Raw genomic sequence first — 27,535 nt, 5'->3', positions numbered from 1 at the left:
AAGTACCTGGCAAGATCCCAAAACAGTACAATACCATCTAATGCTGCATATCCTAGAAATATTGTCAAACTACTACGGCGCTACTCTACTAATACTGTGATATATATAATACAAAAAGTAGTAGAATTTAAAGCAAGAGTGACTTATAGCTTCCAAATAGGATTTTCAGGGAAAGTCTCATATAGTCACCGGGACGATTTTTGTTTCACCAATAAGGTGCATCCCTATTTTGTGACAATTTTAATCATAGACTGACCCCTGACCTACCTCTTTTGATTATTCTCTTAATATTCAAATTTTAAATTTTGATTTTTCTCATTTCTTCATTTATTTAATTTTTAGTTTTTTTTTTTACATAATATTGCTGCAACATTTATCAACTTCCATGTGTTCAATCAATTATCAGACAATGTCCACACTGTAACGGCTATGCTTAACGTTTCATACTAATGGAGGTATCTTTTACAACACTTATCTGTATGTCCAGGTGTAACTGCAACCCCGACAGGTGCCTGTTTCGTTCTGTATAGCTTTCTCAAGGGATAATTTCACACCGGACAGCCTTTAAGCCGTGAGCTGACGAGGAGGCTGAAAGACTGTCCGGTGTGAAATTATCCCTTGAGAATTTGTGTCAAAAGATGGGCATTCTTCTCTTGAGCTCATTTTCGAAAGAGAAGGACAACCATCTTTTGACACAAATCGGAAGATGGGGGTCCTTCTCACAGGGTCATCCAAATCGGTATAATCGAAAGCCGATTTTAGATGTCCCCAACTGCATTCCATCACAGGGACAACCATAGTTCAAGGGGGCATATTGGAGGTGTAGCGAAGGTGGGACTTGGGTGTGCCTAACACATGGATGTCCTTGGTTTCCATTATCAAAACGAAAGATGGACGTCCATCTTGTTTTGATAATACGGGTTTCCCCGCCCCTCCATCGAGATGTTTTGCAAGGACATCCTCAACAAAACTTGGATGTCCCTTTCGATTATGCCCCGCCACGTGAGAAAGCCAAAATTGTCTTTACATAAAAGGCACTCAGAACCAACTTCAATAGTGCACAAATGCCCATGCACTGAAAAAAGGTTTAACTTTGTATATGTACTCTGTATATACACAATTTTATAAAATATACATGTATATCGCAACTCCACCTCTGCTCTAATAACTAGGACCATGGCAATGCCTATATGCATACTTTTTACATATGTGGAGGAAACTTTATAAATTATCCCCTGTGAGTTTTCGTTGTTGTTGAAAGAAAATAAATTACAATGTGAAAGATAACTGATCAACTTCATATATCTTAACCCTTGAATTTATTTGGTATTACAAGAATCTGTCCACATGGTGAAGGATATGAAATTAAGACCTTGTGCTCTGTAGAGTATTGATAAAGTGAGACTTAGCTGAAATATTGTTGTTTATTGTTAAACCCAGTAAGAAATCCTTCTTATATCCAATAAATGGAAATTCGATTGAGAATATTAGAGAAGTTTGTTTGCTCAGTTATCCCAGTCAGGGTGATTACATTGAAAATAACTCACCCTAGTAGTCGTGATGGGTTATTAGCAATCTTATAAACTCTCTAGAGCCACAGGCATAAAAGTAAATTAGATTTATTCTGTGAAGGTTCATGTTGCAACATAAAATCTTGGAAACAGAAAATGCATTCATTTTCATTGCACAGTTATGCTGCTATTATATTCCCCCCCCCCCCCCCCCCCTGAAAAAACAGAACAGCAGTCAATACAACTAACAAATTAGTAATAATTGAGAAGTCAAAAAGAATTATTAGTACTTATTGGTATCTTCTTTTTTCTTCACCTAATTGTATTTCATTCCAGAGAAGACCCTGCTGTTTAAAGCTTTGGGTTTGTTTTTTTTAGCATTTTAGAAGCAAACTTGATAAAGAGATCAGAATTGTTCATTTTGTAATTATATCTCTTTAAAATATTGAGTACTTACATCAAGAGCCACAGATTGCTTTGCCCAGGATTTTTTTACTTGGTCATACATTATCGTGTTGTTGATGCCAAGGCCACAAAAAATAACAAAAGCCTGAAAAATACAATCACTTTTATTCTAAGCAACAAAATACATATTGTTAATGCAAATATGTACTCAAAATCATAGGCGTACCCAAACAAAAGTATGCCTGTGTTAATACAAATAATAATTTAGATTAAGCAATTTGGAATTATAAACTATGGGGGTGATATTCAATGCAATTTAATAGCTCCTGTTCAGGGCTAACCAGTCCTTTTCAGCAGCACGTAACTGATTAGTGCTGCTGAAAATAACTGGTTGACAGTTTGGGATAATGTGGGGTATAAATATCATAAACAAATAAGTGCTGATATGCAGAATTTAACCAGCTGGGTTAACCACATAAAAGTCAGTTCTACCTTCCAGCTGTAACTCAAGGCTGCTTAAGTGCTGAATATCGCACTCAACCAGTTATGTGATAGCTGGCTCAGCAAATCCAGAAATTCAATGCCGGTGCATGGACATGGCTTGACATTGAATTTCTGGGCTTAGCACCAGCAGTGGTCAGCAAAATACTGAGCGATGCCAGCTGAATATCGATCCCCCCATATGCATCATTCCAAGTGATCTGAAAGAAAACTTATCATCGGTGACATAGCTAGGACTGAATGAGCTCCAGGAAGAAAAATTAAGATGAACCCTCTATAATGCCATCTCTGCCAAGGTAGTAGAGACTGGGGGAGGGGGGAGGAGGAGGAGAAATCCCCTCAGAGCTCTAGTAAACAAACCCTGCAAAAAGAAACAGATTCCAGACCTACAGAGAAAACTTGTCATAGCAATAGAAATAGAAACTGAAATGCAAGATATCAGAGATGCACATTTTCCAAAACTAACATAATACAATTAATAAAGTCAGAAAAATACTTTTTTTCTACCTTTGATGTCTAAGCATTGCTTTGGTCTCAGTGTCTCTTTTTTGCTTTTCTCTGTTTTTTCTTAACTCTCTTTCCAGGGTCTCCTGTCCTTTTGATATTTCTTCTCTCCCTATGTCCACTAGCCATCTTTCTGCTGTGTTCCTATCTGTCCTCTCCAGTGCCTTCCGTATGTGTTGCTGTCTCTATCCTCCCCCCTCCCTCCATATTCAGCATCTGTCCTCTGTGTCCCTATCTTACTCTGTCCAGCATACTCCCTCTGTATCCCCTTTCCTCCTCTTGTGTGCAGAATTGCCCCTCTGTGTCCCTGTCCATATGATCCCTCTATTCCTAGCATTTCTTCCCCATGTCCCCATTCCTTCCCCATGTCCAGCTTCTCCCTTCTGTCTTCCCTTCCTCCTGTACCCAATACAGTGCAGCATCTCTCTCGCTCTCCCTCCCTCTGTTAGTTCAGCTTCTATCCTCCTAGTCCAGTCTCTCTCTCTCTCTCTTCCTTGCCCCCCCTCCCCAGGTACCATATCTCTCCTTGCTGTCATTTTGCTCCAGGTCTCTTCTCTTTCCTCTGCTTCTCTGTCCCCCTCAAGTCCATCATCTCTTCCCCTCTATCTCCCCTGCAATTCTAGCATCTCTCTAACCACCCTCCACCCTTCTAAGTGTCTGGCATCTCTCTAACCCCCCCCCCCCCCCCCCCCCCCGTCCACAGCGATCCTTAAAATTCATGGCAGATGGCCAGCAGAGGCAGCAATATACACAGGAAAGAAGTTACATCAGAGAGACGGGACATTGCAAAGACCCTGGCGTGGCCAGGCAGAGGCAGCCTGTTTACATTACTGCCTCTGCTGGCCAGCTGCTACAATTTTCAAGGACTGCATGGGGAGGGGGGGAGGAGGGAAGAAGAAGGGAGGGATGCCAGATGAAGGTGGGGAGGGAAGATCAACTGTAGGTGACCTCTACCAGTGAGTAGCTCTGAGCATTTTGCTGGGCTTGCTCAATGGTAGCTATGCCCCTGCTTATCATCCTACAGACAGAATAGATTTACGCTGAGGCTTGTTGTTATTATGGAGGGTAACTCTATAAGGAGATGCCTAGACTTAGGTGGCTGTCCCTGGAGGTCTCACAATTAAAAAAAAATCACACACAGCTGAAGGGGGATTTGAACCTGCTTCTCTTGGTTTTTAATCAACTGAATTAAGCATTAGACTACTCCTCAACTCTACATGGAAGTCTATTAAGAAGTTAATTAAAAAAAATTTGTACCATAAATGTCCATACTTCCTGAAGCTGTCATAAAGCCCTGTATCACTTGGTAGTTTCACACTGGGAGAGGGAGGGGGGCAGGAACCACTGGGAGATTAAGGAGGTGACTTACCTCTAGTGACTGGCTGCTCAATCAGAAAATCTTTCTGTTTCCTGTACATGTCAAGTACCAGATCTAAATAACAACATCTATCTTTTTGGACATAGAAAACAGAGTTGGATGTCTCTATTGTGGCCCCTCTCTAGTCTCACCAAAAATGCGCGTAGACCTTGCCCCTTGCCAGTGTTTTGCAGTATCACGTTATCGGTAATTACAATTGCTTTGGTAATGGTAATGGCATGAAAAAATGACTGTTTGCGATACTCTGCTCTTTCCATACCCCTAACCTGGATCAAACAGCCGCAAGGTGCAGCTCTGCTCCTGCTCCTGGTTCCTGCTGCTGCAGCATTTCACTCGGAGAGAAGACAACAAAGAAGTAGGGAGACTGAAGAAGGCAATGAGGTGTCCCGGATCCCTTGCCCTCCCACTGCTGCCCCCACACTGCCATGCCTCTGAGTTTGGGCCCCTGGCAGCAACGAAAAATTACCAGACCTGGCTCCAGCACTAATTTCAATACCAAGGAGTCTTCCAGCCTATCCACCGATGGAGGCCCTTTTGTTAACCCCCCTCTGATACATACATGTCAGAGAGGGCAGAACCAACAGGGTCTTCACAAGTGTGCGGGCTCTAACGCTCCTCGGCGCTGAAGTTAGCACTGGCACCGGGGCCTGATGTTTTTTCATTGCTGGCAGAGGCCCAGACTCAGAGGCACAGCAGTGCAGGTGCAGCAGTAGAAGAAACGTTTGAGGAGAAATGGGGAGAGAGAGGGGGAGAGGGAGACGATATTGCACCAAGGGAGGAGGTGAGATACAGAGAGTGGGTGATGCTGGAGGGAGGGGAGAGAGGAGAAATGCTGGACATGGATGGAAGGGAAGGAAAGAGAGAGAGGAAATGAACATGCATGGGTTGGAGGGGAAGAGAAGAGAAGGGAAATGCTGCACATGGATGGAGGTAATATGCAAAAGCTGTACCTGATCCAATGAGGTTAACGGAGGATCCAGCTGCCCTGGATCATCTGCTGCCTTGGACACAAGCTCCAACTTGCCCTGCTTTGTCCCAGATCCACTGCTGCCTCAATCTGCCCTGTATCTTATGGCTGCCCTGACTATGTTTCCACCTTTGTGATTTTTTTTCTTAATATTGAAGTTGGATCCAGAGGTTTCCTCAGATCTAGAGAAGACTTACAGATCCAACTTTAATATAACAAAAAAAAAATCCTGAAGCTCCCGGGCAAGGTAAGCCTTGCCAAACCAGAGCTGAGCAGGGTGGAGAAGCGGCCACAGCAGTCACTGGATCTGGGGCAGACCAAGGCAGCACATAAATAAAAACCAAATCCTTTGCAGTCCCCATTGTAGGAGGTATAGAGCTTTTAACCAGTTCTGATGGATGGAGATGAAGGGAAGGGAAGACAGAAGATGGAGATGCCAAAGATGGGTGTAGGGCAAGAAGTGAAGAGAAGAGAAATAGTGAATGGGCAGGAGGTGCTAGAAACTGAGATAAGAGCACAAATAGAGAGAAGCAGAACCAGAGATTGGGACTGACATAATCAGGAAAACAAAATCACCAGTCAACAAAGGTAGAAACCATCATTTTATTTTCATTTTAGTTTTGAATTATGTCCAATTTGAGAATTTACATATGCTGTCTTTATTTTCCATGTTGGGGTCAAAAGTAAAAGAAAAGTATTTAGTTACTCTAAACTGGTAACTGTAATCTGTAATTAACTACTTTTCTACAAGGGTAATTTAGTTACAATAACTAATTTCTTTAAGCTAAGAACTAAAAGTAACCGTAGTTAATTGCTTTCGATGAGTAATTGGCTCAACACTGCCCCTTGCCAAAGGAATGTACTGTAATTTTAGATATCCATATCCTGGCTTTATAAAATTGGGATTTGGACATCCGTGCAAAATGGATATCTAAATGCCGTTTTTCATATGCGCAAAACGTAAACAGAGATTCTAAAACAAGGGCCGTAAGAACATAAATGCCTATTCCCCAACTAAGCACTATTCTGTGAAAATGAAACAATGGCACATACATATTTTGCAGATGGGCGAGATTGGGAGAAGAATGGATAGGGTACACAGTTATAAACTATGTATGAGCATTTACACCAGCTCTATGGCTTGTATAAGTGCTTGATCCTAAAATATAGATGCATATTTGACCTGTTACCCTAGTACAGTACAGTCTTCACTATCTAACGTAAATGGGACCGACTGCTGTCAGATAAGTGAAAAGTTGGATAATATGGAAAGCAATGGTAACCCCTTAAAAATGCATGATAAACATACTTTATGCATAAAAAACATCTGTATTTAAAATTTTGTTTATTAACAGCAACATGATAACATCACCAGGGGGAGGGTCGGGGGAGGGGTAAGAACATAAGAATAGCCATACTGAGCCAGACCAATGGTCCATCTAGCCCAGTATCCTGCTTCCAACAGTGGCCAATCCAAGTCACAAGTACCTGGCAGAAACCCTATTAGTAGCAACATTCCATGCTACCAATCCCGGGGCAAGCAGTGGCTTCCTCCATGTCTGTCTCAATAGCAGACGATGGACTTTTCCTCCAGGAACTTGTCCAAACCTTTTATAAACCCAGATACACTAAGCGATGTTACCACATCCTCCGGCAGCGAGTTCCAGAGTGAAGGTTGAATAATCGAGACTGTAATGTATTCTATAAAGAGATGTAAGTACCTCTTTTTCATTATGGAATCAGCTACTATTACTACTTAACATTTCTAGAGCGCTACTAGGGTTACGCAGCGCTGCACAGTTTAACAAAGAAGGACAGTCCCTGCTCAAAGGAGCTTACAATCTAAAGGACGAAATGTCAAGTTGGGGCAGTCAAGATTTCCTGAATAGAGGTGTAGTGGTTAGGTGCCGAAGGCGACATTGAAGAGGTGGGCTTTGAGCAAGGATTTGAAGATGGGCAGGGAGGGGGCCTGGCGTATGGGCTCAGGGAGTTTATTCCAAGCATGGGGTGAGGCGAGGCAGAAAGAGTGGAGCCTGGAGTTGGCGGTGGTGGAGAAGGGTACTGAGAGGAGGGATTTATCTTGAGAGCGGAGGTTACGGGTAAGAACGTAAGGGGAGATGAGGGTAGAGAGGTAAGGAGGGGCTGCAGATCGAGTGCATTTGTAGGTTAGTAGGAGAAGTTTGAACTGTATGCGGTACCTGATCGGAAGCCAGTGAAGTGAATGCTCCAAATAGGTGCATTCTTGGTACTTAAAAATAATTGCCCCTTTATAGAAGTACCCTCTATGTACCTTAAGAGAGACAGTGGTTTTCCATTCTAGAAACAATTTTTTGTTTCTCACTTGAACAAATAAGCACAAGATAATGGAAAACATATCTTTTACAGAGACGAAAGCCATCACAAATAACTCACTGAATCAATAATAATAATTGGTTAGGGTACAACAATGCTGAGTTCCAGAATGCCCCCAGGATATTGAGCCTCACAGAATTCATTTGAAGTTTCTTGTTCTTGCAAATAGTGTTGGCTTTTTCATTTTTATTATTATTCCATCCTTGCATATTGCTCCCATGAACTGTCCCACTGATACAACTGCATCTACAGCCTGTCTGTGACTGCAGCTGTCAGCCCACTTTTCAAAAGCCAGCACTTCGGTGACAATGTGACAAGTTTAAGGCAGTGGCGTACCAAGGGGGGGGGGCGGTGGGGGCGGTCCGCCCCGGGTGCACACCGCTGGGGGGGTGCCGCGCACCAGTCAGCTTCGTTCGTTCCATGCTCCCTCTGCCCTGGAACAGGAAGTAACCTGTTCCGGGGCAGAGGGAGCATGGAAACAAACGAAGCTGACCACCGCGCGGCACCCCCCCAGCGGCGTGCACCCGGGGGGGTTCTTTCTCCGGGGTGGGGGGGTGTCCTTTTGCCGGGGGGGGGGGTGCGCTGCACCAGGGAGGGGGGGGCGCTGCATCCAGGGGGCGGGGCGCATCTGCGATCCGCCCCAGGTGTCAGCCCCCCTAGGAATGCCACTGGTTTAAGGTCCTTTGCAGCCCACCCTGCTCTATCTCTATGGTGCCTTTTCTAATCACTATACTACTGAACATCAAGAGGCAAAAGAATCACATTGGTTTCTTTGACTGGGTGACTAAAGAACTGGATTAAGGACATGCACTAGATTTATTTATTTGGATTTTGCTCACACCTTTTTCAGTAGTAGTTCAAGGTGAGTTACATTCAGGTACACAGGGTATTTCCCTGCCCCTAGAAGGCTCACAATCTAAATTTGTACTTGAGGCAATGGAGGTTTAAGTAACTTGCCCAAGATCACAAGCAGCAGCAATGGGATTTGAATCCAGCCGCCTCTGGATGTTAAGACTGGTGCTCTAACCACTAGGCCACTCCTCCACTCCAAGACTAGATATAGTCTACTTGGATTTCATCAAAATCTTGGACATGGTTTCTCTTAGGAGTCCCATTAATAAACTTGATGGGCTGAAGTTAGGATCGAAGTAGTGAACTGGATTGGAAACTGGTTGACTGACAGATGACTGAGGTTGGTGATCAATGGAATTCATTCAGATGCAAGAAAGATGAGTAGTGGAGTGCCTCAAAGATTGGTACCGGGGACAATTCTGTTCAATATATTTGTGAGTGACATTGCTGAAGGATTTGAAGGAAAAGTTTCCCTTTTTCTGGATGATACCAAAATTTGCAACAGAGTAGACACCCCAGAGGGAGTGGACAACATGAGAAGTAATCAACAAGAATTAGAAGCAAGGTCTAATGTTTGGCAGTTCAAATTTAATGCAAAGAAGTGCAGAGTTATTCACTTAGGATGCAGAAATCCAAAGGAGCTGTATGTGCTAGGGTGCAAGAGACTGATATGCACAGACTGGGACAGACCTAGGGGTGATAGTGTATGAAGATCTCAAAGCAGCGAAACAATGTAGACCGCCTTGGGTAAATCTTTTCAAAAAGGCAGCCAATAAATCCTAATAAATAAGTGCATTCGACAAGGCAGTAGCTGTATTCAGAATAATGCTAGGCCAAATTCAGGGAGGCATAGCCAGCAGAAAAAAGGAGGTGTTAATGCTCCTGTGCAAGTCGTTGGTGAGATCCGACTTGAACTGCTAGAGACTTGATTATGCTAGAGACATAAAAAGACTTGAAGCAGTTCAAAGGAAGACAACAAAAATGGTATGAGGTTTGTGCCAAAAGATATGAGAAGGGACTGGAAGACCTGAGTATGTATATCCTACAGGAAAGGTGGGATAGAGGAAATATGATGCAGACATTTAAATACTTGAAAGGTATTTATATACAATCAAATCTTTTCTAGAGGCGGGGAAGTGGTAGATGCAAGTGCCTTAGGAGCACTGGCATAGCTAGATGGCCGCTTTTGAGTGGGCCTGAGTACAAAGTGGGTGGGCACGAAATGTTCTCTCCATACCACCCTACCCCATCCCAGCATCTCTCCCTCTCTCTTCCATGTCTTACTTCACCAGCAAACCAGCATCTCTCTCTCCCCTCCAATCCTGCCGGTGATCCAGTACCTCTCCCTATCTCTCAAACCCTCTCCCTCCCATGCACCTTTTAAAATGTCTTTTCACTTCTGGAGCTCACCAGCAGTATGTAGCTATTCACACATGCTACTCGTGCCAACCGAGAGCCTTCCCTCTGATGTGATCCTGCCTATGTGGAAACAGGAAGTTGCATCAGAGGAAGGGTTCTGGGGCTGGCGTGAGCAGCATGTGTAAATCAGTGCTTACTACCTTAGGAAATTGGAAGACGAGGCAAGCAAATGGCAGATGACATTTAATGTGGACAAATGCAAGGTGATGCACATTGGAAAGAATAATCTGAATCATAGTTACCTGATGCTAGGGCCACCTTGGGAGTCAACACTCAAGAAAAAGATCTAGGTGTTGTTGTAGATAATATGCTGAAATCTTCTGCTCAATGTGCTGTGGCAGCCAAAAAAGCAAGCAGGATGCCAGGAATTATTAGGAAAGGGATGGTGAATAAGACCGACAATACTATAATGCCTCTGTATCGCTCCATGGTGCGACCGCACCTTGAGTACTGTGTTCAGTTCTGGATGCCGTATCTCAAAAAAGATATTGCAGAATTAGAAAAGGTTAAAAAGAGCGACCAAAATGATAAAGGGGATGGAACTCCTCTTATATGAGGAAAAGCTAAAGAGGTTAGGACCCTTCAGATTGGAAAAGAGACGGATGAGGGGAGATATGATTGAGGTCTACGAAATCCTGAGTGGTGTAGAATGAGTAAAAGTAAATCGATTTTTTGCTCATTCCAAAAGTACAAAGGCTAGGGGATACTCAAGGAAGTTACATGGAAATACTTTTAAAACAAATAGAAGGAAATATTTTTTCACTCAACGAATAGTTAAGCTCTGGAACTTTACCAGAGGATGTGGTAACAGCAGTTAGCGTATCTGGGTTTAAAAAAGGTTTGTACAAGTTCTTGGAGGAAAAGTCCATAGTCTGCTATTGAGACAGACATGGGGAAGCAACTGCTTGCCCTGGGATTTGTAGCATAGAATGCTGCCACGATTTAGGTTTCTGCCAGGTACTTGTGACCTGGCTTGGCCACTGTTGGAAACTGGGCTAGACGGACCATTGGTGTGACACAGTATAGATTCTCTTATGTTATGTTATGTTACCAGTGACCTCTAGGTACGTGGGGTGGGGGGATTAAGAGATGAGAAGAGATTCCAGATTGTCAGCAGAGGGGAGGGGAGAGAGAGATGCTGGGAGACTTCAACTAGCAGAGCTTGGAGATCCCCACTACTCACAGCAAGGGTGCTCAGCCCTAAGTGGGCCTGATCCAAAGTGGGTGGGTCCTTGCCCACTCGGGCCCACCCATGGCTGCTCCACTGCTTTGGAATAGCATTAGGAAGTACTTTTTCAAACTGTTCATAAACAGTTTCTTCATTGAATTGTGTGATATCATTTACTACGTTACTATGTTATTATCCTGAATGACAGTAGAAAAACTTTTTCAAAACCAGTACCAAAGTTGTGATCCCCTTGTACATATATACCTACTGAAGACTGCTCAGGGATGTGTACTGAACTAACAGATGCAATGGGATGAAACAGCTCCTACCTCAAAGAGTCGTTGATCAGCATCATCAAAAGGCTTTCCATCGAGCCTGTTCAGCACTTGAGCTACCCCTTTGGGAACAGTTCATGAACAGAGAATATTAATGCATGGCACTATGCCTCAGATCTGACAATCACATTCTGCCTTCATTTTACACTGAAAGATGAACCTCCAAAATATTCCTGGTGGAAATTAGGTAAATCCTCACAACTGCAATGAGGATTCCGTTGATTTTTGCACTGCCATTTCGGGTAATTAAACTTTCTCTTTTCCTTTTTAATACATTCATGGGCTTTTTACTAAAGTGAAGTAAGATTTTTCAGTTACCACGGGTTAACCTTTGCATTTGGGACAGTAAAGCTAAAGTGACCTCTTTGCAAAACCAAACAAGGAGAGTAAACAGAACAAAAAGGAGACTCACTAATGAAGTGCCAACCAAGGGGTATTTATTAAAATTATCCAAAGAAAAGCACAATCTATAAATCAGCTGTGTTTCTTTCAGCAGTTACTTTCACTTTTGCAGTCACAGCTAAATAGTGCGTTGAATCTTGAAACCAATTGTTAATAGATTGTATAGATCCTTATGAACTGTGTGGTTTTTAGTTGACTTATCTTTGGATAATTTTAATAAGTATTCCTTGGTTGGCATTTCCTTGGTCGTCCCCTGTTTGTTCTGTTTACTATAGGGGACAGTCCCAGAGTTTCTTTACTGCACACTAACTAAACAGCAGGCAAAGCAATGTAGTTATTTACACCTCCTGAGGTGGCATTAACTGCTCCATGTTATCTGCTGCATTAACAGTCAACACATGCCAGCAGATATTCAAAACCATTTAACCAGCCAGGAATAGCACCTGGCCAGTTAAATGGTACTTAACCGGATATCTGCCGATATTCAGCGGGAGACAGCCAGCTGTCTCCCGCTGAATATTCCCAGTTAACGCTTAGCGGATATTTGGTTATATCATGCGATATAACCTGATATCCGCCGATTTTCAGTGTATCACCCGATAAGTCTGGCCACGTCAACTACAGGTCTATCTTTGGCCACTATGAACTTAGCCGGCCTGTGTTGAATATCAGCTTGGCCTGTTATGTTCTTAGCGGCCAAAATTAAACTAGAAACAGCCTGGCATTGAATATCCGGCATCACTGCTGACCTCGGGAATTAGTCAAGCTAACTACTGCAGTCTGAATATCGGCTCCATGGTAACTACTTCCACAGTAACTGTAAGGCATATTCCCTTCCCATTTCATGTCACCTTCCATGTTAGCTGTTTATGGAGGGAATGGACAAAGTTTCTTGACAGTATGCACTATTTTATTCTCATCTTATACAGCTAACACATTTTGGTACAAAGGCTACTGAGTCATCTATGAATAACTATCTGCTTTCCATATCTTCTGGAGGCTTGATTTCTAAATTGTATGTAAATCACCATTTGAAGAATCAATACATGCATAATTCCATTGAGAGAAAAAGCTACTAAAGTTTGAATACTTATTGTTATCTTGCTAAATGTTCTGTTGAATCTATCAGATTATTTCCTTTATGCTTTGTTTCATATTTCAAACTACAGAAAAGAATTCAGAATAGGAATCATACATTATCACCCTAATTCTATATATGGCACTCAAAATTGCACATGCAAATATGTGCATGCAATTTAACTGATAAGTGAGCCAATTAGCGCCAATAAGTGGGTGCTAATAATCAACTATCACCGCTAATTGGCATTAATTTTAACTTGCATGTATGTATTTAGGCATGTAAGTAAATTTTATATGCAGATTAAAAGGGGCATAGCTATAGGAAGGGAATGGGCAGATCAGGGGCGTTCCTGGAATTTGCGCACAGTTTTTGCTGAGTAAGAGAGATCTGCACCTAGTTGAGGAGCGAGAATTTACACCAGGTTTTAGTTGGTGTAAATCCTTGCACCGAAAATTGGGCATGGATCCCGGATCCTGATTAGCACTAATTTTTATCGGTGCCCTATCAGAATTCAATCCTATTTGTCAACAGCAGGATAAGTTTGAATTGATATTCAGTGTGGTTTAAAAGGACAGCAGAGGCTCCTGCCCATTTAAAACACTCCAAGCATGCCATCTGCCAAATTTCAGTGACATGTAAACGGGTAGTGGCACTGAATATCAGCTATGACTGTCCCAGCACAATCCAGGCAGTCTCAGAGTCGTCCAGGGGTGGAGTCATGGTAGAGCCAGAGGATATACACATACTGGGGATATTAAGTGCTAGTGCCTGCATACCTAACCGGGCAGATAGGACCACATAAAAAGCAACTCTATCTTTATATGATTAGGATGGTAGGTATCGGCGCTAAATCAACCAGCACCCATATAATTTCCGGATCTGCCGATGGCCCAGATTTGTACAGCTAATGTCTGGACATGGCCCAGCAATGAATTTCTGGGTCTAACTTATTTGGCAAAGAGAGTTTAAAGAAACACTGACCACCACTTCCTGAATATTATAATGGCTAATATAATTACACCTAATGATACTCAAGTAGTGTATTTTTGAAATAGGTTCCAAGAAGGAGAAATCTTTTCGTATTTGCCCTCCTGTAGTGCATAGGCGTGCCACTTCTGTCCTTTAGTCTGAGAAGATTTACAGTACTGGTTCCCCCTCCTTCATTTAGGCACCATAACCAGGAGGAGCAGAGCACAGCCAGCCTGCAAACTACATTTAGGATTGCCTCCTAGGGACTAAGAGGCTAATATTCAACAGTCTGGGGAGCAGCATAACTAGTCATATATTTTTCTCTGATTAAATTTAGCTAATCAGTAGTACTTCTTGATAATGTTAAAGACACTCAATTTACTTTAGGGCAGCCCTCCAGAATGGCCAAACTTATCTGGTTAAGTCTTGCTAAATTCGTACCATACTCTCAAAATGCATCTGACTCCTCCTCTTTAATGGTGGTCAAACAAGATGTCACTGGTCATTGGGGGCAGAATTTCAGAAGAAACAGATTTAGGGGTCCTTTTACTAAGGTGCGCTGAAAAATGGCTTGCAGTTGTGTAGGCACGGGTTTTGGGCACTGTAAAAAAGGCCTTTTAAAATTTTTGCTGAAAATGGACGTGTGGCAAAATGAAAATTGCCGCGCATCCATTTTGAGTCTGAGACCCTACTGCCAGTCATTGACCTAGCAGTAAAGTCTCACGTGGTAACCGTGATGACCTACACATGTCAAATGCCACTTGGCACGCGTCTGGTACAGGTGTCCAAAACTTATTTTCGGATGCTCATATCAGACACACACCAAAAATGAAATTACCGCAAGAGCCACGCGGTAGCTAGGTGGTAACTCCATTTTGGTTCTCTTTGAGCGTGCGTTGATGCTTACACGGCTTAGTAACAGGGCCCCCTAGTTGGCACTCTCTTAAAGCTACCCAGGCCTCGTGGAGGGCAATTCTATAACTGGGTATCTCTATTTAGGTGTCCCAAGGGCATGTGCCTAGGTTCCATTATAGAATAGCAGTAGAACCTGGTATCAATACACCTAACATTTAGGCGCTCGAACTTATGCCAGACATAGAGCTGGTATAAGTGTGAGTGCCCTAGTGCAGCGGGGACTCACAAGTTACACATATAAGTGAGACCCTCATCTGCGTCCCACATCTCCTCCTGTGTGCACCCAGCTTGCAAATACATGCTATGTAAGTTAACCAGGTATTTGCTGAATAGTGCTTAGGCAACATGCATAGGCGCCCAGTATCGAAGGCTTGGGGAGGCTAAGCCTCCCCAGCCGCAGCGAACCGGCTCCTCCCCCTTCCTCCGGATCCGGTCCCGTCCCTCACATTACCGACCTGACTCTTCGGAGCTCAGCTGTCAGCGCTAACTCTCCCTCGCTGGCGCTGCCGGCGTTCGCGCTTTAAAAATGGCCGCCGAGACTTCCAGAGGCGGCCTCGCGAGACTTCTGCTGAAGTCTTCGAGGCCGCCCTGTAAGTCTCGGCGGCCATTTTGAAGCGCAAACGCCGGCAGCGCCAGCGGGGAAGAGTTAGCGCTGGCAGCGGGCAGGCAAGATTGCCTGCCCCGAAGAATTCGAAGAGTCAGGTCGGTGTGAGGGACCGGATCGGGAGGGAGGGAGAGAGAGAATTCACCATAGAACTCGGGAGGGGGTGGCAGGGGAGAGAAGGGAGTCGCAGGGCATTTGTGGATGGAGGGGAGAGAAGGGTTGCTGGGTATAATATAATGGGTTCATGCAGGGCAGGGGAGAGGAGGGTCACCGGGTATGGGTGCATGCAGGGCAGGGGAGAGGAGGGTCACTGCTGGACATGGGTGGATGGAGGGCAGGGGAGAGGAGGGTCATCGGGTATGGGTGCATGCAGGGCAGGGGAGAGGAGGATCACTACTGGACATGGGTGCATGGAGGGCAGGGGAGAGGAGGGGAGAGAGAAGAAATGCTGGACATGGATAGAGGGGAGGGAAGAGTGAGGAAGGAGATGAGAGGAGAAAAACACATGGATGAAGAAAATAGGCAGAAGCTGAGGACCAGAAATGAAGAAAGGAGGAAAGGAAAGAAAGAAATGGAAAGGAAGCCCTGGAAACGGAGTTAAGAGGACAGATAGCAGCAGAATCGGATACTGGGCCAGCATGATCAGAAAAACAGTCACCAGACAACAAAGGTAGAAAAAAATCATTTTATTTTCATTATAGTGTTTGGAATATGTCCATTTTGAGAATCAGGTGCTCAACATTAAAAGTTTATATTTATTTACTTATGTATGGCATTTTATCCCACATTAAACATGAATTAGGATGTTTTGTGGCTCTACATGAGAATTGTGATATTATGATCCCTTGTTTCATATTGTTGACGGTCTGCATTTTCCGTATGGGTGGTATATTGGTGTATTAGGTTCTGCCCAGTGTAATATTTATGGTACAGTAAGGTTCTGAGTGTGTTGTTGCACAAAGTTGTGCATAGTGTTTTGCAGTTGAGCGATTGTGGTTAGTATATGCTTTTAGCAACCACTTTATTCTTTGACATATGATACATATCTAATATCTATATTTAATAAAAGGTATTAATTGTGACTTATTTTTATTTATTTATTTTTTTTTGTGTGTTATCAGACAATTATGGATTTAAGCTCCACCCATGGCTCCACCCTAACCCCGCCCCCTTTAGCCTCCCCAAACAGTTGGGCCACCGACCGCCTATGGCAACATGCTAGCATATATGCATGTAAGTGCACACATACATGCATATATGCTAATATTCTAAACATATATGCACAAAATGCACATGTAAATGTTAGTGCCTAGGCTATAGGGAAGGGCAGTCATTTACAACAGAAGAAATGTCAATGACATTTCTTTTGTTGGTTCCTGTCGTTGGCCAACAATAACGGGCAGCTCAACCACCTGGACTCTCCTCCCTTTCTGCCCTTGATATGGCAGTCACAACCTTTTACCCTAGTTTCATGGCACTGTGTGGCTAGGGTGAAAGGTCATGACCACCATATTGGATGCAGCCATGGCCAAAGCAGCCAATGTCCCTCACTGGACCACCATTGCTTAAGATAGGCCTAGGAGCCTATGGGAGGGAGGGGTTTCAGCTGTGGGGAAAGGTGGGGGGGGGGGGGTTGCAGGAAGGAGACCTGGTGGGGGGGCGGGGGCACAGGAAGCTGGTCCATAAATTTTTCATTTGTGTCATCTCCCATAATGATACAAGAGCAGATAGGACCCCAAACAAATTGGGAATCCCCCAAATGAAACAGGAAATGACATACAACATCCCTATCCCTTAGTATTCTTCAAGTTCCAGTACCTTTGCCATTTGTTTTACAGCTTTTCCTTCTCTGACTGATTTCATCAGTCTCATGCATACCTGTTGATAAGAAGCAGTTAAGTGGTGATGGTACTTCACTACCATTGAGAGAGTGTAAGTATTCATTCCATTCTATTATCCATCATAGAAATCATTAAAAAAATGACAAACAAATCTACCATTAATGTATTTCTGTTCTGGTTAACTTACCAATTATCTGATGATTACTATTCCATATAGGGACACACAGAACAGATCTGATATGAAAGCCAGAAATGTGGTCAGCCTAGAATGTAAGAAATGAGACTTTAGTGTGTTCCAAGTTGACCATTTAAAATCTTATAATAAATGCTTTGACTGTCCATAAAGAAATGGATAAAACCACCAAGCACAGTTCCCACAAGACCCAATTTACTATACATAAACATTTCTAGTTCTGAAACTTTTTTATGAGCTCTTCTGTTGGTGCAGACAAGATAGTCAGACATATAAGAGGATAATTATTGTGCAAACAAAGAACCCCACAATAAAATACGATACAACGCTACAACAAAAAATAATTCACTCTCATGTTTAATAAGGGCATCATATCACTTGTAACTCCATGTCAGAAATCAAAGGGTTACACTCATATTTAAACTCATATTTGACATCACCTTATTAGATAAGATCATTTGCACATATTTTTTGTTTTCTTTTGCAAGTAAAAATAAAATTAGAGGGCCTGATATTGCTCCTAACTATCCCCCCTGTTGCTAGCGACTGCCAGTGCGCTAATGCTGACACAGCCCATTCACTTTGAATGTGTTGTGTCAGCATTACTGCGTAGTTTTGTAAACAGTGGGATATGAGAGTTACACTCAGATTGGTCTCTTTGAAAATTTACTATGGCTGAGTGCATACATTTTTACTTAAAATTTCAGTAAGGTGTTTATTTTAGAAGCTGTATTCATGCTTGGTCATCTGAAAACTGGCATTTAGAAATCCATATTGTATGGACATCCAGATACCAATTTTATAAAGCCAGAATATGGACGCCTAAAACTGCTGTACATGCATATAGTAAGGGTGAGCAGCCTGGTCATATTTTGGGCGGGACTAGGGAGGGGCCAAAAGATGAACCTCCAGCTCCAATTGCAGAAGGGGAAGGATGTCCATGTTCATAAAGATGGACATCCGTATTTAGACCCAGCAATTTGCATGTGCAGGTTACAGAAAGTTGTTCTGATTGAGCACTTCGCCACTGAATGGAGTAAGGAAAGTTTGTGGATCTGGAAATCTTAGAGTTAATATTTATGGCTTAAAATTGTAAGAAATTGCCTTCAGTGAGTTACTGATAGATGCAAGTCTCAGCAGATTGTACCATACATTGTGAAAAAAGCCTGTACTTGATTAATGTATATAAACAGAATTGTTTCTAATTCTACACTAATGAGGGGCCCCAGGATAGAGGAAGGAGAACAAATATAAAATACAAGGTGCTTATCTCTAGATAAAGAATTACTATTAAAAACTGTTTTCTTTTCTCCTGTTCCCATGCTGCAAATATTATATTTAGTCTAAATAAGCATTCTGTAGTTATAGTTTTCTTCCAATAGTTGAGAAAATACCATGTACCAGGCATGTTCCCATTTTCTTTAAAACACCTGTATCCTATAAGTCACTCAAAGATCCTCTACTTTGTATATTTGCTATCTATTGATTTCCTTTAATAGAACTGATTGTCTCTTTTGTAGTTTCAGAGCTATAAATGTAACCACCCGTATTGCCAGATTTGTGGAGACAGAAACAGAGAGATGCCTCTACTAGTCTCCCACTTTGTTAACAAGATACATTATGCAGCTCTAAAATAAACACATTGTCTTAAACACACTATCTTCACTGACCACTTGTAGACTATTTTATATTTCAGAATCAACTTTCATTAAATTGGTGCCCTGTGTGAGGAAAGCTCTCTCTACTGTCTAAGAAGATCAGCTGCACTGACCAGTAACCCGTTTGGAAGCATAGGTGAAGCTGTATTTTATCTTGATTCTATTAAATAAAAAAAGGGACTATCTCTCAGTGCAGCTGCTTCTCCAGACTAAAGTTAATTACAACAGGAAATGGTCAGTTGAATTGCTTTTACGGTTTCATAATGTTAAGGAATTCCAAAGTGCTCATTTATGTTAAGGAATTCCAAAGTGCTCATTTGTGTATGTCTTCTAACTTCTGTGTTTCTTTTCTGTCTTTGTGTTACTGCCCACATTTAGTTGTAAGTCCCTGAAATCATAATGAAGTCTAAAGGTTTAAATGGTGAATTGTCAGAAATTGAAAAACTTAACATTTTACACAGCCATTTAATGTTTTAACTGAATATAGCAGTTCGTGAAAAAAGTAATGAAACTGGTGAAATGCCTAAGGTACTGTAATGTTGATACAGTGATTGTTATCACAGAGGATCTAGAGTAGAATGAAAATTACTTTTTTTTAATAATGGAAATTTTGAGATAAGCAAGTCCTATAAAACCTATTGATTAGGAATATATAAATTGACTTTAGAGAGTAGACACTCAAGATTGCTTAGGGCACGAGAAGTCCAGGTATGGAACTCTCGGGAGCCTGGTGGGGAGCCAGGCAAATCTGTGGAAGATCCAGATTACAGGTCCCGTGGGTCAGGATCTGACAGACTGAGCAAAAAGGAGGCTCATTCTGACCGTGGGGGGGGGGGGGGGGGGGGTAGAATCAGAGTGTACCTCCAACTGGAGGGGTCAGGAGAATTTCCCTAGGGGAGGGAAATGGTTTGTGCAAGCAGTGTTGGGTTTCTGCTCACTAGATCAATTATGTGTTATTAGAAAGGTAACACTGAAATCAATTTATGGACCCACAGTTTAAAATGAGTTTAAATCATGATTTTGAATATTTGGCAACGTGGCACTTCTTTACTAAGTTCTTATATGACATATTGCCCAAAATTGATACAATAACATATTAAATTCATATCAGTGGCTAGATGTAGGAAGATTTTAAAGTTTTATAAGTGTTTTAGAGATTTAGGTACATGTGATCAATAATGAGACTGATGAATGAAAACAGCTCTGATAAAAGACCTCACCAAATAGCTATCAATAACAAACAAAGAAATTATAATGGTAATTGAATAGTATACAAGATTTTGTGTTTAAGAACCTATTTTTTTTTATTTTTTATATATATTGTTTATTGGCACAACAAAACACGGTACAATATGCCAAAACCACAAACATTGCACTGAATAATAGGAACAGGATAAGGCCTATATATAAAGGTGCCATCATACAATTTTCCATTAGTCAATTATGCCCCTCTACCCCCCCCCCCCCCCCCCGCATAAACCCCCCCAACCTCTCTCCCCACCCCTCCCCATCCCCCTAACAATTTAATAATCTACTTTTTGCCATGGGAGTGAGCGTGTCCCAATACGGAGACCAGATCTTGCAAAAATGGTCTCCTCGCTTAGAGGCAAGATCACGGACCCTCTGCTTCTCCACTGAGCAGCACTGCATCATGGCGCCTCGCCAATGCGCTATGCAGGGGGCCTCCCTGTTGAGCCATTGTTGCAAGATAGTTCTTTTCCCCATCAGTACAGATCTCTTCAAAAAATCTTTCATTCCCTCAGGCATGGGCCCTTGCACTAAAAATACATCAAACAGCTGGCCAGGGGCTGGTTTCCATCGCATTTTCCACAGTCTTGATACCTGTTTTCCCATATCCAACCAAAAAGAATGCACCAGCGGACAAGACCAAAACATATGGCCTAAAGTGGCGCTCTTTCCAGTACACTTGGGGCAATCATCTGACTCTCTCAGAGTTGCTCTAAAGGCCCTATGGGGTGAGATGTGTAAGCGCAGTAGGAACTTGTAGTTCAATTCCCACCACGCCGCATTCTCTGTCACTCTGCACATCAACTTCAGACAAAGCTCTAACTGTTGGGGTTCTAGACGCCATTTCAGCTCTTGACTCCACCGAGTGCATACAGAAGTGATGTCAAGTGGTGGCATAGAGTCTCGTAAGCAACCATGATAATATTTCAGAGGAGTTCTCAGCTGCGCCTCTAACCCCAACAGCTCATCCTGACGTTCCCACACCCCTCTAGTCAAGGAACTGGTCGGCAGTGACCGCACATAATGTTTTAGCTGTAAATAGGCAAAAGCGTCACCCCTGTCTAAACCAAATTCTTCACATATGGATTGGAACGGTTTTATACCTCCCTGCTCCGTGACCACCTGGAATAAAAAGCGGATCCCCCGGGAAGACCACCTCCTCCACAGAGTTGAGGACCCCCCCTCCGGGAAAGCCAGATTACCCCGGATTGGCAGCAAGGGCGACACTGATTTGTCCCATTTAAAAGTTTTACTGAGCCATTGCCATGTTTTACGTAGAGGGTTCAAAATGATTCGATAGGGGCCCAAGGGGGGAAGTTGGTCTGAGGGGGCCTGCAGCCAATATGCATAGTGAAGAGGTTCCATTAAGGTAGTCTCGACCCCCGTGCATGAGAAGAATTCAGTGGATCTAAACCAATCCGATAAATGGCGCATACAGCTGGCTAAGGAGAAAAGTTTCAGGTCCAGAAGCCCCAATCCTCCCCTTCCCCGTGGTCGCATTAGTGTCTTGATCCCAATTCGTGCTCTTTTTCCCTGCCATAGAAACCCATTAAGCTGCTTTTGAAGCCACAATTCTTCTTTGTGGGTCAAGACAAGTGGTAGCATCTGTAAGATGTATGTCCATTTAGGAAATAGGATCATGTTGTATAAAGCAATGCGGCCCTGTAACGAGAGTGGAAGCCCCCTCCATCCCCGCAGAGTATTCATAAGGTTATCCCTCATTGGTGTTAAGTTTGTGGCGGACAACCTGGCCAGGTCAGATGTAATCCACACACCCAGATAACGAACCTTCCCCTCAGCCCATTGGAATGGGAATTCCCCCGCCCACTCCTCCCTTATCACAGATTGAACCGGCAGAGCCACTGATTTTTGTAAGTTGAGAGTAAGACCAGAAAAAAAACCGAACTCCTTTATAACCTCAAGTACATGGGGGACTGAGACGGAAGGCTGTGTGAGGGTCAGAAAGAGGTCGTCCGCAAAGGCAAGCACTCGCGTCTCCCTCCCACGGCATGTCACTCCCCTAATGTCTGGATCCTTCAATATTGTACGTAAAAGCGGCTCCAGATACAGAAGGAACAACAGTGGGGAAAGGGGACACCCCTGTCTTGTACCCCTCGCCACCGAGAAGGGGGTCGAGCGGAGCCCATTTACTAGCACTCTCGCCGCAGCATTGCAATAAAGAGTCTTTATGGCAGCCAAGATCAGCCCTCCCACTCCGATAAACTCTAAGACATGGAATAAGTAGTCCCAGTTCACTTTATCAAAGGCCTTGGCTGCGTCGAGACTCACCAAAAGCAGGGGGTCTCCAGCAACCTGGCTGTAGGCTGTAGCTAGCAGCACCTTTCTTACATGAGTGACCGCTTGTCGGCCCCTTACAAACCCCACCTGGTGTTCCCCCACTAGGGATGGAATGTGGATTGCTAGCCTATCTGCTAAGACTCTGGCCAAAATTTTTATATCCACGTTAAGCAGGGATATAGGTCGATAGGACTCCATCTGATCCGATGGCTTGCCAGGTTTAGGTATCAATGTAATAAGGGCTTCATTTTCTCCCCTAGAAAAGTACCCCCTCTCTATCACCTCATCATAATAAGCCACCATGGGGCCACAGATCTGAGGTGCTAAAATTTTGAAGTATTCATTAGAGAATCCATCAGCCCCAGGAGCAGAGCCCAACTTCAATGTCTTGATGACTTTTTGCACCTCTACCCCTTGTATTGGAGCAGATAGCGCCTGTTGTACTTCTACCCTCAACTTAGGCATCCCCGCATCTTCAAGATAATCCCATGGCGAGGGCCCAAGTTCGCGGTCACCCGTGGCATACATGTCCTCAAAAAAGGATCGAAACCCATCCAATATGGCTTGTGGGGTGGAGACCCTGGCCCCCCCCTGATTGACAATCGTGGGGATAAACTGACGCGGTTTATACGACCGTGCTACTCTTGCCAATAATCTACCCGATTTGTTACCAAAACATTGAAATTTTAGCCTGCCTGCCAATAGATGTTTCTGGGCTTGTTCATGGAGAAGGGAGTTGAGTGCCACCAGGGAAGCATCCATTTTTTCTTTATTTACGCGGGAAGGGAGCGCGATATACTTTTTTTTTGATTGCCTATACTCCTCTTCTAAGCGGAGTACCCCTGAAGCTAGTCTCTTGGCCCTCGCACTTAGATACGCAATCACCTCCCCTCTCATGACAGCCTTAGAGGCCTCCCAGAATGTAATGGACGAGTCACACGAGTCAGCATTTGTATCAATATAAAATTGCCACTTTGTCCGCAGGTGCTCTAGAAATTGCTTGTCCTGGTGTAGATATGATGGGAATCTCCAGGACCTTACCCCCGGTGGGCCCACAGCCAGGTCCAGTACTAACCAGATCATCGCATGGTCAGAAATCGCCATCGGTCCCATTTCTGCTTTCCTAACCCTGAAATACCATGCTTGGGAGACTAGAATGTAATCAATTCTTGACCAGGTTTGGTGAACTTTGGACTGATGTGTATAGTCTCGAGTAGTAGGATTGTGCACCCGCCAGGGGTCTACTAACTGAAGTTGGTGACATAGCGCCGGGATACCCTTCCCGCTCCCTAACCCTGGGATCGCCCTGGGAGAAGATCTATCCAGGGCCGGATTCAATACTTGATTGAAGTCCCCTGCCCATATCCAAGGGGCGTCTGCATGTTGAAACCCCAATGATGTAAGTGTTTGAAAGAAGGTTAGGCTGTAGTCATTGGGGCCATACACTGTGCATAAATAGAATTTCAGGCCCTGGTAATTCAACTGTAGCAATACTATTCGACCCTCAGTATCTTTATAAACCAGTTTGGGCTGACAGGGAAGGCCTTTTTTAATCAGTATGGCAACCCCACTTTTCTTACCCCCCGAGGAGGAGTAAAAGCACTCGCCTACCCAGAGCTGCTTCAATTTCTGATGTTCTATGTCCGTGAGCTTGGTCTCCTGGAGACATGCTATTGTGACGCCCTTTCGTCTCAACTGTGTCAGAATTTTATAACGCTTCACCGGTGACGTGATCCCTGAAACGTTCCAAGAAGCTATTTTAAACTGTGAGTGGTCAGCCAGTCACCGGGGTTTCATTGACTATGGTAGCGGTAATGTACATTAGCCACCCCCAGGGGCCAGCCCCTCCCCCCGGGGGTTCCACCTCCACACAGAGCAGGGATTCCCTTCCAGGATCCAAATCCACAATTGATGGCATCCGCCTTTCACCCATGTACTCACACACTCTCACCATGAACTTACAATGATTAATAACTCTCCCCCTATCCCTTCCCTCTATTAACCCCATGTGCTCTTCCCTTCCCTCCCCCCCGTGCCCCAGACCACCCTCCTCCCATACCCCTCCCTTCCCCCCCTCAACCCCCAACCCCCACATGACACACAACTGTGGAATCACCTTGATGTTTTGGGGAAAACCACGCCCTAACAAGCAATAACATTAGACCCTAATATATGAAACAAGCATTTTTGTACATTTAACGTATCCTCTATAGATATCACTGCTACTGTTACTTATCATGCCCAAATGCCAGAGTCCTAGCCCTTGTAGCCAGAGACCAGATAGTTCATCACACAGGAGGCTCCTCTTGGTTGTTGGATCCTTGGTGTTCGAGTCCAGCCACAAATTCTCTTGCAGCAGAGGCTGAAGTAAAAGATTGCCAGCTTCCATTCCTCTTTATCTTTAGAATAGCGGGGTAGATCAGCATGAAATGAATGTTCAGATCATGGAGGCGGCTGCACGTGGCCGAAAATGTCTTTCGTTTCTCTTGAAGCGCTGCCGAGTAATCTTGGAAGATGCGCACTGCGCCACCCTTAAAATTTGTAGTTTCGCGTTTCATCCGAAAGCCATTAAGGATTTCCACCTTGTGGATGTAATTGTGTATTTTAATGATCACCGTGCGCGGTCCTGCACGGCCATCTTGGGGCCTCCCGATTCTATGTGCCCGCTCCAGGCTTAATGGTCCCGCGTGGTCTGATAGCGCGAATTCCGCTTTTAACCAAGTTTCCAGCTCAGCCGCAAGTACTCTGTCTCCCACCGACTCCGGAATCCCAATCAATCGTAAGTTGGAGCGCCGTGATCTGTTTTCCAAGTCGTCCATTTTCGCCGATAGGGAGGCTACTGTTTGCTGAAGCTGCTCAATACCCTGGGGGGTGGATGCCGCTGCGTCTTCCAGGTCTGAGACCCGTTGCTCGAGTTCTCCAGTCCGGCGTTCAAGAGCTTGTTGCGCTGCTTCAAAGCTAGCGAACTGGTTGGAAAGTTTGGCGAGTCGTGGTTCCAAAGCTGCTTCCACCGCGGCGGTAAGCTGCTCGAGTTGTTCTTTTGTAAACCCTCCGTTCCCGCTTAGCGGTTTTTTACGTTCTGGCGGCTCGTCGCATGCTCGTGGTTTTTCTTTCTCCCGTTTAGCGCTTCTGCTCGCCATAGGTCTCGGGGAGGATTCTACAAATTTGTCCATGCGGTCCCCTTATGCCCCAACAAATTAAGGTCACTCTGGATCCGATTTTCGGGTCAAATAGCAATTTTGGGCCTGATTTCCCTCAGAGAGAGCAAAGCACGCGTCCTGCTCCCTCTAACACATCACGTGACTCTCGTTTAAGAACCTATTAAAGAACCAAAGCAAAGCTTATTTCCAGAGGAAACAAAAATGTATATTAAAAGTTTATTTTTTAGAAACATAGAAAAATGTTAAGCTAAAGACTTGTCCCAAGATTCTATATAACATGCTGAGATTCCACGCAGAAATCAAAGTGTATTCCATAACAATGTGCATAACCTAATTGGTGCTGATAACTGGATATTAAAAAGCAATTATCAGCACTAATTGGAATTAATTAGAATTTACATGCACTACGCGCTAAGTGTATTCTATATTATGGTGTGCATAAATTCTAAGTCGCATAGTTGAAAAAGGGGTATGGCCATAGGCATGGAATGGGCGGGTCATGGGCAGGTCATGGGAGTTTCTAAAATATATGTGCATTGTTATAGAATACACCTAGTCCGTGCCTAATTTAGGCATTTACACCAGGTTTTACTTGGCATAACTGCCCACGACTAAATTATTCATGTAGACCAGCACTTGGTATATTCTATAAACAATGCAGAAGTTTAAGCTTATTCTATAAAGTATGCCTAAATTAAGGTGTATTTTATAGAATGTGCTTAGGCAAGTTTTGTTTCCCTGCCAAATTTTTAGGCATGATATATAGTACTATTCCTATATGGCCTGTACAGTCTGCTCATCCATGCCGTCTGTTCTTCATATCACTCCATTTTATACATACATAGGTGGTATAATTAAGTTCACTGGGGGAGAGAAGAGATATGTTTTTAACCATTTTTGTTTGAATTTCCTAATTAGGTGATTGGGAAAGGGGAATTGTCTATATTAATTGACAGCATTCCTAAATTCTATAGAAAGGAAAAGGCTATTTAAAAAATGATGTTTTATGTTAGATCCCACTAGTGCCCTGTATACCAAAGAGCTGAAGAAAAAATTATTGCAGCAGCTTTGTAAGTACCTTCACAGAATTGACTGTGTATAAACAGAGAACTGGAGAAAGTATATGGGACGTCTTTGAAGGTGTATCTTGTTCCTCGTAGCCCATTCCAAAAGGATGCAGTCAGGACCCAGTAACCTCATTTTATAAAGTTTCAACCTTCAGCCTTCTCTGCCTATACTCCTTTGGTTGCAAGAATGGACAGCATATTAAGGAACTAGAGACATACCTATATATGTTTGTTTTAAGCAACCCTAGCCTTGGAAGTCACCACATGTGTCCAAGGTTGTATCTTGCTAGAATACCGGCTGAAGGGGTGGGCTGAGGGGCTACACAGGAAGATTTGAAAATGGAATGTATGTATGCTGTTTTCCTTCCCCAACCTAAATACTATTCCATCCCCCCCCCCCCCCCCCCCCCCCATTCTTCTATTTAAGCAAGCTAAAAGTATGTATACTTTGAAAGCCCACTTGTTTTAGCTGGCAATTTTAAAACTTTTGCCAGGCCTATCTGCCTAGTAAATGGTTCTAAAAATTACGCTCCACGTAAATTCATTTTCATGCAATAAATTTAAAACTGCTGCTGATATGTTTTATCTCCAGGTTTGCCCCACCAATCAAAGCAAAATTACAAGTATAGTTTTGCTTTGATTGTTACTCCAGGAAAAAGCACCCACCTGGTTTTTTTTCTGCAAGTACGTTTTCCTCCAAAACAGC

The 27,535-nt window shown here is 43.5% G+C and overlaps 1 protein-coding gene across 1 annotated transcript in view; it reads right to left on the bottom strand.

The window, feature by feature from the left end:
- Positions 1 to 27,535, bottom strand: part of PDE11A (phosphodiesterase 11A) — a 544,360-nt gene that overhangs the window by 239,259 nt on the left and 277,566 nt on the right. The window contains exons 7-9 of the mRNA XM_030210333.1: positions 17,392 to 17,467; positions 11,387 to 11,454; positions 1,969 to 2,061 (exon numbers count right to left, since the gene is read on the bottom strand). Of these exons, the coding sequence (XP_030066193.1) occupies positions 1,969 to 2,061; positions 11,387 to 11,454; positions 17,392 to 17,467 (237 nt within the window). The remainder of the gene's footprint in view (positions 1 to 1,968; positions 2,062 to 11,386; positions 11,455 to 17,391; positions 17,468 to 27,535) is intronic.

This window comes from Microcaecilia unicolor, chromosome 7 (genome assembly GCF_901765095.1).
Source record: "Microcaecilia unicolor chromosome 7, aMicUni1.1, whole genome shotgun sequence".
In the NCBI taxonomy this organism is placed as follows: domain Eukaryota; kingdom Metazoa; phylum Chordata; class Amphibia; order Gymnophiona; family Siphonopidae; genus Microcaecilia; species Microcaecilia unicolor.
The sequence above is the reverse complement of the archived record's forward strand: the minus strand, read 5'-3'. Positions and strand labels throughout refer to the sequence as shown.